This window comes from Atheta coriaria, unplaced genomic scaffold, assembly GCF_025399875.1.
Source record: "Atheta coriaria isolate IRGN ID8LTWV9N9 unplaced genomic scaffold, Caltech_Dcor_3.1 hic_scaffold_8_pilon, whole genome shotgun sequence".
NCBI lineage: Eukaryota > Metazoa > Arthropoda > Insecta > Coleoptera > Staphylinidae > Dalotia > Dalotia coriaria.
The window spans coordinates 8,043,950-8,061,781 of record NW_027045450.1 but is presented as its reverse complement, the minus strand read 5'-3'; the positions used below and the strand labels follow the sequence as shown (position 1 = coordinate 8,061,781).

The following is a 17,832-nucleotide window of genomic DNA, read 5'->3' as shown; positions in this document are numbered from 1 at the left end:
GTTTGATAACTATGCAACCCACTTGGCAGAAATATATATACAGGGTGATCTAGATTTATCAATAGAAAACAATTGTTTGTTATTTTTTAAATATTTAAACTAGTAGAATATTAGTTGTTGTTAATATCAGTGTTGTGTATAGTTTATATTTTGGTTTAATGCGTTTGTTTGGTATTTATTTAATTTTATCAAGTTGTTTTGTTCGTGTATCACTCTGTATTTAATTTTTAGTTAGAATGTTTTGCGTGTGGCGGCGCGCGTGTATCTTATCCTGTTCGAACATTTGTTATCGTTATTGACGAAGTTTGAAAAGTATTGCGATTGTTTGCGCGTTGTATCGTTGTGCGTTGTACGCCGACATTACTTGCACCCCCCGGGTATTAAGTTTATCATAGCGAGGGTGACCTCATCGCCGAGCGTGATTGTATCAGCGATGAAGACCAAGCACTGCCGATGGCTAGCTCGTCAACGCGTACGAAGATAACCTACGAATATGCACAAAAGGTCCCTGCCGAGAGGAAATCCGCAAACATCGCATCGTCCAGGCAGCCGCGAGCGTCCTCAGAGTGGCAAAGACGCGCCGGCGGCTCCATGCGCGCCTGAGTGAGTATCTTTCCGGCTTAGGCGCCGTCGCTATGGAGCAGTCGGTGCACGAAACTCCTAGTACGAGCGGCGCTGTCTTCGATGATTTCGCTCGAGCTTGTCGCCGCCAGAAACGCCAAATAGACCCGGCCACCTGCCCAGTTTGCAGTTGCACGCTGCGCGCTAACGAGGCCGATCAACATTTGCACTGCGAAATCGAAAAACTGCAGAAAATCAACGTGCGCAGCAAACTGAACGGCAAATCAAATCACACTACGTCGACATCACCCACGCACAGCCTCAACGGAGAAGACAACGAGAACGGAGTGGACAAACTGTGGGAGACATACCAGAAGGTGAGGACGAATCGGCAGTGCCGGCAAAAGTCCAAAGCCAAGAAGCGAAAAACCGATGAAGTAATCTGCCCTGTTTGTAATAAAGAAACCACTGAAGAGATAAACCTACATGTAGAGCAGTGTTTAAGAAAGAACGGCCACACCAGCGAAGAAAGCGACGAGAACATCGACGTGGAAAATTTCGAAGAGTACGAATGGGCTGGACAAAGTAGAGTAAGAGCAACCACATTATTACAAGGAGGTGTCACTTCCCTAGGTACATCTGTCACAATGGCGGACGAAGATGAAGATTTAGTTGTCGATGGAGATGATGCCCAAATGTTTGGCTCACCACAATATTCCGAACGAGATATTATTCTACCAGACGCAGACAAGGCAAGAGACGCTCTACGGAAAGCCGTGTTAGGTGCAGATGGAACCGGAGATGAACCTGATGAAGACGACGAAGATAACGAACTGACTTGTGAAGCACAAGGAGATCCGACGATCGAAGCTCTGAAAAATCGCATCCGCGAGCTGGAGAGTCGCGAGAGCAACAACGCCGAAGTTTACAAATGTTTGATTTGTATGGAGCGGTACAAAAAGCCGGTGATTTCCGTATGCTGCTGGCATGTGCATTGCGAAATCTGCTGGCTGCAGACACTCGGCGCGAAGAAACTGTGTCCGCAGTGTAACATGATCACATCGCCGGCGGATCTACGACGCATCTACATGTAAACCTTTTGACACGATATACGATCTTACTAGATTAATATATTCTATTGCAGAAAATACTTGTTTAAGTTGTGTATGAGTTGATATTAGATGAAATGAAGGACCCAAGTGTGGAAATTAGATGATTGCTGAACAAATTGTACATTTTCACAGCACATTATGTGATATATTAATAAGTCCTACAGTTTACTTTTTCAATAAACATGTGAAAATATCAATAGGATTAGTTTACCTGTAGTGCCTTGGGGAGAGTCTCGCCACATGGTCCACAAAAATGAAAACTTAAAATTATTGTAATTAATAATGTACATATTAATTTAAGTTGTAGATATGCATACCTGAAGTCATTTGAAGCTGGTTCCTGATTCAGATTGAATTCTGCAACTGGTTTGCCTCTTTCTGCAACTAGTGGAGCAAACATTGCCGCAGGATATACCACTGACGATGTGCCAATCACCATGCATAAATCACAATTCTCAACTAATTCCTCTATGGATTAAGTTATTTAATTTTTAATTGTTTTTTTATAAATATTTTTAACTTACTTGCTTTATGTAAAACTTTAGCATCTAGATTCTCTCCAAACCACACAATGTATGGTCTAACCAATGAGTTACACTTCTTACATTTTGGTAACTCTTCATTTGGTATAATTGGTAAGTTAGCATCCTTTAAATTAGGATCTCTACAATTTTTTCTGGTTAAATTATTTTTAATGCATGTTTATTGAGTTTTACCCTCTTCCTTCTAATGCTTTGCAAATTGGTTGATCTATATTTACATCAATGTGTTTGCACTTTGTGCAAATCACTTTTCTTAGAGATCCATGCAGTTCTAAAACATTTTGTGATCCTGCAACAATGTGCAGACCATCCACATTTTGTGTAATTACATGTAAAGTTTTTCCATTAGCTGAGCAGTTCTTTTCTAACTCTGCTAAAGCTATATGCGCCTTAAAAATTGCAACTTAATATTATAATTTATTTATTTTAGATTTTATTTATTTCTTACTGGATTTGGTTGGCAATTAAACGCAACTGTTCGGCGATAATGGTAAAACTCCCAGACAAGTGCAGGATTTGCTCTGAATGCTTGTGGGGTTGCTAGATCTGTTGCTCTGTGCGTGCGCCAGAAACCACCAGGACCACGGAAGACAGGAATACCGGATTCAGCGGATACACCAGCTCCCGTAAGTGCGATTATGTTTTTTGATTCGGCGAGAATCTTTGAAAACTGCGCGTAGTCTGAATATTTACACTTGGACATTGTAGTGCAGAGTTTTGTGGTTTGACCCAACAGTCCAAGTTTCGATGACACTGCTGAAAATGCCATCCATATACTTGAATTTTACTTGCTAATTGTAATTTTCAATGTTTTAGAAACAAAACAATTCAAGAGGAAGGTTAAAAGTGGATAGTAATATCAAAGGACATGGAAGTTTATTCAGGTAGCCAGTGAGAGCTTTATACTCTATACGAGTCTATACAGAGGTTAGTTTTTCTACATTCATTTATTTATATGATCCTAGATTAAGTTTGCTTGTGTTTAACTTCATAAATACTGCAAATAATACTCTTGTGCGGTGGTTCGACGTTTAAGAACGGATTTTTAAGCCTATTATCTTTGATTTCATCCAAATTAATCCTCCAATATTCAGAATAACCTAAGTTTTGAACAAGTCGCGCACTGTAGGAACTTGTACTGAGTGCGTAAAGTATATCACATTTAAGTTGCGGTGCAATAACGTCTCTAAAAAGGTAAACATTTTTAAGTAACTTATTTAGTATTTAGAATTTTGTTTATAACTATATCTTACTTTACATATTCTACAGCAGATTTGGCAACTCCTGCTTTAAGCCAATCTGGATGCGTTGCCCCGTACATATGTTCCATTATAGTTTCAGCTTTTGGAAATTTATTAAACAAATTCATTTCTTCTAATTTATTTTCCACTGTTTTGATGTAGATGTCATGTTTAACACTTGGTTTCAATCCTTGTGTGGACCAATCTACGTAATCTGCTTTAGAAGTTTTCTTTCGTTTAGCGACGTAACTTAAAAATACGCCTACTAGCTGTCCATTTTGTTTATTTGTTACCACTACTGAAGAGTCTGACTGCAAACAATTGTTAAAGAAGCGGTCGATTACTTGGCAATCGTTGGGATTGTTTCTTAAACCGATGGATTTGCTTATTGGTTCATTTGGTAAGTAATGTGTTTTAAGAAAATCTAATGCTGCTTCTGCTATGTTATCGGATTGTTTCAGCCATGTTAATGATAATTGTTGTTTTGTAATGTGCGATATTGGTATTTTTCTTTGCAATGCGTTCATGTTGCTGATATATTTTTAAAGTTTAGTGGGATGTATAAGCTTAGCAGGGAAGTTTTATACGAAGTTTTGTAGACTTGTTTTGTGTATAAATTAATATTTTCGTTACATATTTACTACCGTAAGCGTCATTAAAGTACAAATTTACAATTTATTTTGTTTATGGAAGCAACGAAGTGTAATTCTTATCAGTATTTTTAAATTGTATAATTAAGTAAACATTTCAACTCTACAAACGGTTTTAAAGTAACTGAAAAATGCGTTTTGAAAATATGCGATGCCATATTGCGAATAGGTAAATGGATATGCAAGGCCATATGCGTATTGGTACTGCGCGTACAATCAAACTTAAATATAATACCATAACGTGACACTAGTTGTCGCTAGAATACACATATTTGCACTAAAATCGAAGCGCAATATTGCGACCAGTTGTTTGTTTGTGGTAGAGTTAGATGCGTGTCCCGTGTGAGATCACGCGATTTTGTGCAGCCAATCGAGTTCTTATCAGTTGTTTGTTTACATTCTTGAACCTGTGTGCCGTGCGAACTCACGCGCTGCGTTAGAACTTACGTTAGTTGCATTCGGCCAGTAATACTTTGTCGTTCGCCGTCGCCGGGTGTCTTTCACTTGCCTCTGATATCTATGGCTTGTGTGGTGTATTATGGCGATGTGTGTCCGCCATGTTTCGGGCAACTTTAATTCGGTAAACGACGACTTTTAATATTAAGTGTTTTGTGTTTTATTCCGGAATATATCGCGAACGGAATGTTTAAAATCCATGAATTACAACTGCGTACGATACCGAAGAAGATTAATCGTAAGTAATATTAATCGATTATTTGTTCCGATTAGCCGATATTTTAATTTTTAGCGCAAAAGATGCCGGCGCTTTAACTATCCTATCTGATAGAGAATAGTCCGTAGATTAAGACGCTGCGATCAGATCTTATTTATCTCTTTTAGTTTACGAGATATTCGCGATTGAATAAAATGGACAAAAATTGAAAAATGTCACTTTTTAGCTCTTTTAGTCGCGTTTTTCGACCTTTTACTGTAGGAAATACAATTATTTTATATTTTGATCTGATAGAGAATTTTCCAATCTTTCATAATTTGCAATTTGTTGGTTCATATCGCTTTTAGTTTAAGAGATATTAATTATTGAAAATCGTCGAAAAAAAGTATCAAGCACCCCCCCTTGACAATTTTTTCTTAAGAAATAAAATTTCATCTCTCAGATTTCTGTTTTAACTATCCTATCTGATAGAGAATAGTCCGTAGATTAAGACGCTGCGATCAGATCTTATTTATCTCTTTTAGTTTACGAGATATTCGCGATTGAATAAAATAGGCAAAAATTGAAAAATGTCACTTTTAGCTCTTTTAGTCGCGTTTTTCGACCTTTTACTGTAGGAAATACAATTATTTTATATTTTGATCTGATAGAGAATTTTCCAATCTTTCATAATCTGCAATTTGTTGGTTCCTATCGCTTTTAGTTTAAGAGATATTAATTATTGAAAATCGTCGAAAAAAAGTATCAAGCACCCCCCCTTGACAATTTTTTCTTAAGAATTAAAATTTCATCTCTCAGATTTCTGTTTTAACTATCCTATCTGATAGAGAATAGTCCGTAGATTAAGACGCTGCGATCAGATCTTATTTATCTCTTTTAGTTTACGAGATATTCGCGATTGAATAAAATGGGCAAAAATTGCAAAATGTCAATTTTTAGCTCTTTTAGTCGCGTTTTTCGACCTTTTACTTTAGGAAATATAATTATTTTATATTTTGATCTGATAGAGAATTTTCCAATCTTTCATAATTTGCCATTTGTTGGTTCCTATCGCTTTTAGTTTAAGAGATATTAATTATTGAAAATTGTCGAAAAAAAGTATCAAGCACCCCCCCTTGACAATTTTTTCTTAAGAATTAAAATTTCATCTCTCAGATTTCCGTTTTAACTATCCTATCTGATAGAGTATAGTCCGTAGATTAAGACGCTGCGATCAGATCCTATTTATCTCTTTTAGTTTACGACCGTTGTCCCATACCAATAGAGTAATTAGCGATTAGACATTTATATATCATATTTACGTACAAGTTAAGTTTCCAAATAATGTATTTTTCCTATACCGTATTTGCTTCCGCTAATCTGTTGAACTTAGACTTAAATCATTAGCAGACGTACGTCATAAATCGGACTCTTGTACATGACGTATTAGAGAAACACATATTAAATAGGAGTAAAGAGAATTAATAAACTAGTATCTTTCCAAATTTCTTGTGTGCATCATTTACTGAGCAGCTAGTCTGTGTAACCAAAGTCGCAACGTCGACTAGGCCACAACATACTGGTGTCAGAAGTGTTCGAACTCGATCAAGAAGAAGATTCGTTCAAGAAACTTGATCAAGCCGTAGAACTTAAAAGATTTAAGTACGGTGAACTGAGTAGCCGATAAATACTTAAACATTTTTGAGTTCACCCTCTTTGCTCCAACCATCATTGATCCCGCCGAAGCCTACGACAACGTCCATCGCCAACAGTGAAGCTGTCGAGAGAAACCGAAGGAAGCATTCGAGCAGGAAAAACTGTGAGTAGAGAAATTTCACTAGCTTGCTGTGTTATTTTGTTGCAAAAATTAAGATATGGTTGATACTCGTTCCAACTCAAATCAAAATAATTCCCAAAATCAAAATCAAAGTCCAACTCAAAATCAAACTCAAACTCAAAATCAAAGTCCAACTCAAAATCAAACTCTAACTCAAAATCAAACTCCAATTCAAAGCCACATTCTAAACAATTTGCAAAATAGAATGGCTTTTAACATGACCCAACTACGAGCAATGCTCCCTGATTCATTTGACGGCAATCGCGAACAACTATATGACTTTCTGGCTGATTGTAATAATGCAATTTCCTTTGCGGAAGGAACACAAAAAGATATGCTTTTAGCTATCATAATCTCCAAAATCCGAGGTAATGCGCGTACTCACATCCGAAGCAAAACAATCAGAACGTGGGAAGAATTAAAAATCATTCTAACTCAAGCTTTTGCTGATCACAAAAACACGAGCCAATTGAGAGAAGAACTCAATTGTATATCTCAAAAATCTGGCGAAAATATAATCGATTTTCATTTAAGAATAGAAAATTTACAAACCAAATTAATTAATGTCATCGCACTGGATAAAAACAACGAAACTGAAGGCAAAATCGCATACATAAAAGAAACGGCGTTGCAACGCTTTATCCTATATTGCTTACCACAAATCTCATCCGCATTACGACGGATTAAACCCGTGTCTCTAACAGAAGCACTTTCCGAAGCTATCGCCGAAGAAAGCTATCTAAAGATTCAAAGTTCATTCAATAAACAAACTCCAAATCAAAAGAATAAATATTGCTCAAACTGCAAAACAAATACTCATTTTACTAACGACTGTCGATATAGAGGAAAAAAGCCAATAACCGGAAAATTCTGTCGTTACTGCAAGAAAGATGGCCACGAGATTGACGAGTGTCGCAAACGTCAATATAATAATCAAACAAATCAAAACAAACCTCAAAATTCAAATCATTCACAGAATCAATACCGTCATCAAAATCCAGGCCCATCAAATAATCGTTCTAACCATAGACCAATTAATCATACCACCGAAATATCACAAAGTGAAGACGTTTCTAATGAACTACCAATGGAGTGTCTCGTTATCGATAATAACCATAAAAACCGATGCGTTTTAAATCTACCACACGAAGACAAATACGGAAAAAAATTCTATTTCTCCCTTTTAATTGACACTGGCGCAGCTATATCCATAATTAAACCCGAAAAACTTAAATTAACAAATCTCACATTCAATCCAAATGAAAAAACCGAAATATCGGGTATCGGCAAACACACAACAATGCAAACAGCGGGAACGGTTACATTGAAACCAAAAATCAAAAATACCATAACACCCATAAAGTTTAATATAATCAAAACTGAACTTAACATCGAATTTGACGGAATAATCGGTATGGATTTTTTGAAATTACATAACGCAATAATAAACATAAAAGATCAATATCTCCAATTAGAGAATTTCGGAAAAGACAAAATAATAAAAATTAAATTAGAACCAGCATCAGAAAAATCGATTACACTGCCACCTCGTCGCGAAACAGCAGTTCAAATTAGCATCATTAACCACATCACAGAAGGCGTTTGTCCAAAAATACAAATCAAAGAAGGCATTTATGTCGCAAACGCCATACTAAAAGCAGAAAATAATCTATCAATCACGACAATCGTTAATACAACGGAAGATGAAGTAAAAATCCCACAAATCCAAGTGGAACTTGAACCATTTGATCACGCACAATCACAAATTTTTCATTTTAACGTACAATCGCCACGCATAGATAGAACAGAAGCTGTCCTAAACCATCTAAGACTAAAACATTTGAACCGGGAAGAAAAACAAACAATTGCAGACATTTGCAATGAATTTAATGACATTTTCTGCCTACCTAATGACATGCTAACTCACACAAACGCAGTACATCATAAAATTACCACAGAATCGAACAAGCCCATAACAACAAAAATTTATAGATTTCCGAAAATACACGAGCATGAAGTAAATAAGCAAATTAATGAATTACTAAATCAAAATATCATCCAACAGTCATCAAGTCCATACAATAGTCCACTATGGGTTGTACCCAAAAAGTCGCAAACAAATGAAAAGAAATGGCGCATCGTTATTGACTATCGCAAACTTAACAATATCACAGTAGGAGATTCTTACCCTCTACCAAATATTGAACACATTCTGGACCAATTGGGTCATAGCAAATATTTTACCATCCTTGACTTGGCATCAGGATTCTATCAAATTCCAATGAGGCCTGAGGACAGAGCAAAAACAGCATTCTCAACCCCAAACGGACACTACGAATTTAAAAGAATGCCATTTGGCCTTCGTAATGCTCCAGCAACGTTTCAAAGGCTAATGAATGTCGCATTAAGCGGACTGCAAGATAAACATTGCTTCGTTTATCTTGATGACATCGTAATTTACGCGTCAAGCCTACAAGATCACACAAAAAGACTTAAGGGCATTTTAAAAGACTCAGGAAAATAATTTAAAATTGCAACCAGAAAAGTGCGAATTCCTTCGAAAAGAAGTTATCTACCTCGGACACATTATTAATGAAAAAGGTGTTAAGCCAGATCCAAGCAAAATCAATGCAATCGTTAACTATCCGCGACCCAAAAACGAAAAACAAATTCGACAATTCCTAGGGCTTATGGGCTATTATAGACGTTTCATTAACAACTTTTCTGAAATAGCAAAACCACTCAACAAACTGCTAAAGAAAGAAAATACATTTGAATGGGGCCCACTCCAGGAAGCTTCATTCAAGACTCTAACACAGATCATTTCCTCAGAATCAACTCTAGCTTATCCTAACTTCGAAAAAGAATTTATTATTACAACCGATGCAAGTAACGTAGCAATCGGCGCAATTCTATCACAACTCGATGAAAACCAATTAGATAGGCCTATTTCATTTGCATCCCGAACGCTAAATAAAGCTGAATGCAATTATAGCACTATAGAAAGAGAACTGCTAGCTATAGTCTGGGCTGTAAATCATTTTCGACCCTATGTTTACGGGCAAAAGTTAATTATTAATACAGATCATCGACCACTTCAATGGTTATTCAGTTGCAAAGACCCATCATCTCGACTAATCCGATGGAGATTAAAGCTAGAAGAGTACGAATATCAAATCATCTACAAGCCAGGAAAGAAAAATACTAACGCAGACGCACTTTCGCGTAATCCTGCCGTTTTAATAGCAGCAATTGGCAATAATAAAACTTACGAAAATTTTATTGAGTTCCATTACAGGAACACGGCAGTTATAGAAATTAAGTCAAACAACGAATGTTTATTTAAGAATGAAGTAATAGCTATTCCATTCGCAAAAGACTGCCATGAAAATAACTTTTTATATCACAATCTTAGCGCTAAATTTGACATACAAGAAGTTAATAGTAAACAGCCAAAAATGCACGACATTATTCACACACAAAAAGATAAAAAACATGCCTTTGTACTAATAACTCACCTAAATCATTTTGATAAACCATCAGTACAAGATATCTTCTACGCTTTCCAGAACTTATATAATAAATTAATAGAAACGAAGATAAAGAAAATTTGCATTTTAAATCCTCTAGAAGTCAATCCAAATATTAAACAAGAACTTGTAAACGAATTAGTATATTTTATTTTCGGAGATGACATAGAAGTAACTCTAGTAAACAAGGAAAAAGTCAAACCAAAATCTCAAGACGAAATTAACAAAATAATTCTCGAAAATCACGCGACAGCAATTTCCGGGCATACGGGACAATTAAAGACCTATCATAGGCTGAAAGAAAATTATAAATGGCATGGTATGAGGCGAGACATAAAAAAGTTTATCAGAAACTGCAAAGAATGCCAAGAAAACAAAGTGAATCGGCGGCCTATTAAAGCACCAATGGAAATCACCACAACATCACCACAACCATTCTATCGCGTTGCTCTAGACATAGTGGGTCCACTACCATTAACCATAAACGGAAACAAGTACATCTTGACCTTCCAAGATGACCTAACAAAATATTCGTATGCCCAGCCTATTAAAAACCATGAGGCAAAAACGGTTGCTGACAACTTCGTCCAATTTATAATGATATTTGGAATCCCAAAATCAATACTTACCGATAATGGTACCGAATTCCTGTCTAATATCATTAAGGAAGTGAAAACAATACCTAAACCTCTCGCGCATAAAATCTTTAAAATCAGACACATTACAACTAGTCCATACCACCCACAGACAAATGGCGCACTAGAACGATCACATTCAACCCTAAAAGATTACCTAAAGCACTTTACTAATAAAAAACAAGATAACTGGGATGAATATATTGCAACGGCAATGTTCTCGTATAACACTGCAATTCACTCCGCTACACAATTAACTCCTCACGAACTCTTGTTCGGTTTTAAAGCAATCCTTCCCAACTCAATAACGGGACCTGTGTCTCAACGATATTTATATGACGACTACCATCAAAATCTAAAACTCAGACTAAATAAAAGTTTCCAAATAGCCAAAGAAAACTTAGACCAGGCTAAACAAAAATCGAAACACTGGTATGATAAGAATGCGAATAACAGAGAATTTAAAGTTGGCGAACTAGTCTATTTGAAAGACAAAAGCGTCCAACCGGGTACCACAAAGAAATTATCAAAAATTTACACGGGCCCATACGAAATTACCAAAGTAAACCAAAATCAAACCGTGGTCCTTAAAATTAAACAAAAAGAAAAAACGTATCACAAAAATCTAATAAAACCATGCTGACTTGGATAATACCATAACTGCAATTATGTTCGCAAAGCAAAATATTCTCCACCCATCGATCATAAGCCCCACATTATTTCGAAAAGAATTAACCCAATTAAAATTAGACACAGACTCCGAATTACCTTTCCCAAATACCCGCGAAAATCTATACAAATTCCTATCAATAACCACAATCAAAACATTTATTATCGAGGACATATTAATATTTTCAATCCAACTACCAATAACATCAAAGCAAGACTTTCTCTTATACCAACTAATACCACTCCCAAACTTCTCCGGTCGTCCAGGAATCCTTTCATATGTAAATCCTGTTCAACCGTACATGTTAATTGATGCAGCAAGTAACAAATATAGCATGCTGGCGGATTTGTCAACCTGCAAGACATTTCATGGCAATGAAACTATCTGCGAATGCCACACTACTCTGCGGCAACATCACCCATCTGTGAAGTTACGCTAAAAGATCCAGCAACTTCAACAATTCCGGAGGACTGTCACACCATCACTACAAGAGCAACAATGGAAATTTGGACACCTCTAGATCCAAACTCATGGATGTTCATAGTGACCAAGAACTTATCAGCAACTATAGTGTGTAATAAAGTGAGAAAATCAATAGTGATCTGTGGCACCGGAATTTTAACACTAGATGCACAATGCAAGTGCTATACAAAAATGGTGACCCTAACCCCAAAGACAATTATAAACACTAAGCATATAAACTCACATAACCATTTCATACCAACCGTTAATATAAGTAATGATTTATGTTGTAAAAATAAGGCAAATTACATAGAAAACCTAAAATTAGAAGCCATACAATTCAAGGGCACCGACATTAATCAACTAAAGTTAACCAAACATAAATTAGAATTTTTTGATAACATGTTACAAGCAGAACTATCAAAGGAAACAAGAAAATATGAAGCAAAGGGTCTGTCCATTGCCATCGTATCAATCATTATTGCCGGAACAACATTTGCTATTTTTATAATTCGCACCATCACAAAACGTAAAAGAACTAAGAATCACAACACCCAATCTTCCATTAATTTAACTGTGGTAAATCAAACGAAAGAGGACATTGATGCCACAGAAGATAACAATCATCCGGAAACCAACGTGCCTTCGGGACGAAGGGAATTCTCTTTATAGGGGGGGAGGAGTGTTACGACCGTTGTCCCATACCAATAGAGTAATTAGCGATTAGACATTTATATATCATATTTACGTACAAGTTAAGTTTCCAAATAATGTATTTTTCCTATACCGTATTTGCTTCCGCTAATCTGTTGAACTTAGACTTAAATCATTAGCAGACGTACGTCATAAATCGGACTCTTGTACATGACGTATTAGAGAAACACATATTAAATAGGAGTAAAGAGAATTAATAAACTAGTATCTTTCCAAATTTCTTGTGTGCATCATTTACTGAGCAGCTAGTCTGTGTAACCAAAGTCGCAACGTCGACTAGGCCACAACATTTATCGACAAACGTGGGCATGAGAATAGTTTTGTATACAATGCTGTTATCTGCGATTCGGTGTAAACAACGTTTTTATCGCATGTGTCCCGCGCGCTGTCTCTTAGTGCCGCATCCACTTACTGCATGCAGCAAAGTCTATTTTAGTTTAGATCACAGGGAATGTGCATATTGCAAATTCGCGCACAATGTCGCGTGCCGTCGACGCACCGTTTTTACGCACCTCTTACTTTCTTATCATATACTGTCCCGTCGTTGTTTACGCAGTTTCGGCTTATCCAGTTAATCCAGTTGTGTTTTGAGAGACTTATATCGTTTATTCGTGTTATACACGAAGATCAAGCGACTATTTATTTGTACTTTGCGTCTATAGTAATTTGTTTAATGTTTGGAAATGCCGGTTTTTGATCGCGTTTGTTATGTATATTACAAGTCACGTGATACTAGATTTGATAACATTCTTCATTCGGCGTTGTGTTTGGTGTCGGTTACTAAATTATATATCGCCCCCATGTTGATTTTCATCAAGAAAGATCCATCCGGCTCGTGTAAGTATTTTTTAACTAAACAGCACATATTGTTTATTTTGTGTTGATTAATTTATGTTTTCGTTTAGTTACAACACTCGTTGTGCGTGGCAGTCCGATAAGCTGTACACTGGTAAATTAATAATTCAATTATATTTTTCGGTCAAATTTACATTTGTTGTATATAAACAAGTTTTTTTATTTATCACATACTACCTACCTGCAGGGCCGATGAGAGGTGGGTCAACTGGGATCGCTCTTAAATCGCACTGGTACTCGTTGCGCTTGGAATTGTAGTTTTTGATATAACTCGCGATCGCGGTGTCACAATAAGTTTGAAATAATTTTCCCAGATGCAAAATTTAATTCTGTATCTCCCTGTATCGAAATTTATTGCAACAAAATTCCGTAACGCGAGTTCTAATGAAAGATATGTGTATACTGTATACGCACTGGTACTCGTTGCGCTTGGAATTGTAGTTTTTTTGTTATAACACGCGATCGCGGTGTCACAATAAGTTTGGAATAATTTACCCAGATGCAGAATTTAATTTTGTATCACCATGTATTGAAATTTATTGCAAGAAAATTCCGTAACGCGAGTTATAATGAAAGTTGTGTGTATACGCACTGGTGCTCGTTGCGCTTGGAATTGTAGGTTTTTTGATATAACTCGCGATCGCGGTGTCACAATAAGTTTGAAATAATTTTCCCAGATGCCAAATTTAATTCTGTATCTCCTTGTATTAAAATTTATTGCAAGAAAATTCCGTTTTTGTGTGTTTCGGTCGGCTAATTTTGTGGTTTTTAAAATTTTGCTGGTGAACGCCCTGTCGTAGGATAACCGTTCTTTCACCAAATTATAGATATTCGAATTTTTTATAATTTTCATGTATAATTTGTAGGTTTATCCGTCGGGAAACCTACGAAAATGCCCTTTTTGTTGTTTTTGGTCGGTTAATTTTGTGGTTTTTAGTATTTTGCTGGTGAATGCCATCTCGTAGGATAACCATTCTTTCAACAAATTATAGATATTCAAATTGTTTATAATTTTCGTGTATAATTTGTGAGTTTATTCCTCAGGAAACCTACAGAAATGCCCTTTTTGTGTTTTTTGGTCGGCTAATTTTGTGATTTTTAGAATTTTGCTGGTGAGCGCCATGTCGAAGGATAACCGTTCTTTCGCCAAATTATAGATATTCAAATTGTTTATAATTTTCATGAATAATTTGTGAGTTTATCCCTCGGGAAACCTACAGAAATGCCCTTTTTGTGTTTTTCGGTCGGCTCATTTTGTGGTTTGTAGTATTTAGCTGGTGAACGCCATGTCGTAGGATAACCGTTCTATCATCAAATTATAGATATTCAAATTCTTTATAATTTCCATGTATAATTTGTGGGTTTATCCCTCGGGAAACCTGCAGAAATGCCTTTTTTGTGTTTTTTGGTGGGCTAATTTTGCGGTTTTTAGTATTTAGCGGGTGAACGCCATGTCGTAGGATAACCGTTCTCTCACCAAATTATAGATATTAAAATTGTTTATAATTTTCATGTATAATTTGTGAGTTTATCCTTCGGGAAACCTACAGAAATGCCCTTTTTGTGTTTTTCGGTCGGCTAATTTTGTGGTTTTTAGTATTTTCCTGGTGAACGCCATGTCGAAGGATAACCGTTCTTTCACCAAATTATAGATATTCAAATTGTTTATAATTTTCATGTATAATTTGTGAGTTTATCTCTCGGGAAACCAACAAAAATGCCCTTTTTGTGTTTTTTGGTCGGCTAATTTTGTGGTTTTTAGAATTTTGCTGGTGAGCGCCATGTCGATGGATAACCGTTCTTTCCGCCAAATTATAGATATTCAAATTGTTTATAATTTTCATGTATAATTTGTGAGTTTATCCCTCGGGAAACCTACAGAAATGCCCTTTTTGTGTTTTTCGGTCGGCTAATTTTGTGGTTTTTAGTATTTAGCGGGTGAACGCCATGTCGTAGGATAACCGTTCTGTCATCAAATTATAGATATTCAAATTCTTTATAATTTCCATGTATAATTTGTGGGTTTATCCCTCGGGAAACCTGCAGAAATGCCTTTTTTGTGTTTTTTGGTGGGCTAATTTTGCTGATTTTTAGTATTTAGCGGGTAAACGCCATGTCGTAGGATAACCGTTCTCCCACCAAATTATAGATATTAAAATTGTTTATAATTTTCATGTATAATTTGTGAGTTTATCCTTCGGGAAACCTACAGAAATGCTCTTTTTGTGTTTTTCGGTCGGCTAATTTTGTGGTTTTTAGTATTTAGCTGGTGAACGCCATGTCGTAGGATAACCCTTCTGTCATCAAATTATAGATATTCAAATTCTTTATAATTTCCATGTATAATTTGTGGGTTTATCCCTCGGGAAACCTACAGAAATGCCTTTTTTGTGTTTTTTGGTGGGCTAATTTTGCTGTTTTTAGTATTTGGCGGCTGAACGCCATGTCGTAGGATAACCGTTCTCTCACCAAATTGTAGGTATTAAAATTCTTTATAATTTTCATGTATAATTTGTGAGTTTGACTTTCGGGAAACCTACAAAAATGCCCTTTTTGTGTTTTTCGGTCGGCTAATTTTGTGGTTTTTAGTATTTAGCGGGCGAACGCAATGTCGTAGGACAACCGTTCTTTCACCAAATTATAGATATTCAAATTCTGTTATTCGAAATTTTTTGTTTAAATTTTTTTGGTCGAAATACAGGGTCAAACTTTTTTACTTAAAACTTTTTGGTTGAATTTTTTTGTTAAAACTTTTTCTGTCGAATTTTTTTGTTAAAATTTTTTTAGTCGAAAAACAGGATCGAATTTTTTTACTTACAAATGTTTCGGTCGAAGAAGAGAGTCGAATTTTTTGGTGATTATGTCTAGAACAAAAAGATCTACGAAGAACGAATGCATTCTTCTCTAAAATTGTAAATAGTATCTAAACGGTTCATTTTCCCAAAAAAAGTTACCAAAATCATCGATGTAGAATTAAATTATCTATCAGCTTTCCAATTTAAAATTTAATCGAAATTAATAGTTCCATGCATAGTGCGAGTACAATTCTATTCATGTTCTGCACTACCACACTGACAGCGTCAGTGTTTACAAACAAACATGTTTTCTTATCTCCTGCAATTTTTGTGCGATCGCCACGCGGTTGGCTTGTGTACCACGTTAGTCTCATTTTTGTCGTTAGGTGTTCTGCACGCACATTTTCTCCATTATTCTTGAGTTCCTTAATTTATCTTCGATTGTGCGCGATTGATGTGCGGGGTTCGTACCATGCGGATTGTACATACTCAGAGGCAAAGCGTGAGTGATGTTCCGTCGGCCGTCGTATTCTTTTTGTATTATACGCGTATTTCATCGGTTCTACAATGTGCATCATTTAGGTCCATACAACTTATTGGATATACCAAAACGCAAACATTTATTTTGCAACAAGGTATGTTCTCGCACTTCTTCAGCCATTTGATAGTCAAATTCATTATGGACTTACTTGTTTGCGTTTTCCAATTGCTTTACATGATTCAAACAAAAATTCTGATTTGTGCTTTAATTATTAAATTTTGTTTTTGGATTCCGAAAGCAAATTAATTTCTGAATGCAGTAACTAATTGACATTAATATACCAATACATAAATAATAAAAGTATACAATACTACAATTATCTACCTGGTGTCCCCAACTATATATTTACGTCGGCTGACGATTCTCTTTCCTGCTTTGTCGGCCGTGCCCGGTAGTGTCGCGAGCCCGTGTTTTGTTCGTGAGTCTATCTGCATAGTTATCAGTGGTGTCAGGGTAAGTTCGGAATGATTTTTCTAGATGCAGAATTTAATTCTATATCTCCCTGTATCGAAATTTATTCCGACAAAATTCCGTAACGCGAGTTATGTTGAAAGTTGTGTGTGTGTGCCCGTAATACTCGTTGCGCTAGGAATTATTGTTTTTAGTATAACACGCGAACGCGGTGTCAGAGTATGTTCGGAATGATTTTTCTAGATGCAGAATTTAATTCTGTATCTCCCCGTATCGAAATTTATTGCGAGAAAATTCCGTAACGCGAGTTATATTGAAAGTTGTGTGTGTGTGCCTTTAGTACTCGTTGCGCTAGGAATTATTGTTGTTTTTTTTAGTATAACACGCGAACGCGGTGTCAGAGTAAGTTCGAAATGATTTGTTTTTATTTTTATAACACCTTGTATATTTGTTTCCTTTTGCAATTACGTAGGAAATCGATCATTCGTTAATTTCTTAATGCCGGTAGAACTTTATGACGTGGTACTTCCTTATATGTGCGCGGCTATGCAGGTCGTAAGTCCTGTTTCAATATCCCGTCCAGTGTCCCGTGTCATGATGTGAATATATATTATCTTTGTAGTT

The 17,832-nt window shown here is 36.1% G+C and overlaps 2 protein-coding genes across 2 annotated transcripts; one reads left to right on the top strand and one right to left on the bottom strand.

Moving 5' to 3' along the window:
• The first annotated feature begins 258 nt into the window (after nucleotides 1–258).
• LOC135796960 (E3 ubiquitin-protein ligase Rnf220-like) lies at nucleotides 259–1,870 on the top strand. Its single transcript, XM_065309097.1, has one exon. It carries the CDS (start codon nucleotides 636–638, stop codon nucleotides 1,653–1,655), a length of 1,020 nt encoding a protein of 339 aa, XP_065165169.1. The 5' UTR covers nucleotides 259–635; the 3' UTR covers nucleotides 1,656–1,870.
• Nucleotides 1,797–3,107, bottom strand: LOC135796961 (NAD-dependent protein deacylase-like). The gene is made up of 5 exons (XM_065309098.1): nucleotides 2,664–3,107; nucleotides 2,390–2,604; nucleotides 2,198–2,337; nucleotides 1,991–2,141; nucleotides 1,797–1,933 (listed from the first exon to the last, which is right to left on the bottom strand). The coding sequence occupies exons 1-5, from the start codon at nucleotides 2,982–2,984 to the stop codon at nucleotides 1,876–1,878; spliced, it is 885 nt and encodes a 294-aa protein (XP_065165170.1). The 5' UTR covers nucleotides 2,985–3,107; the 3' UTR covers nucleotides 1,797–1,875.
• Nucleotides 3,108–17,832: the final 14,725 nt, after the last annotated feature.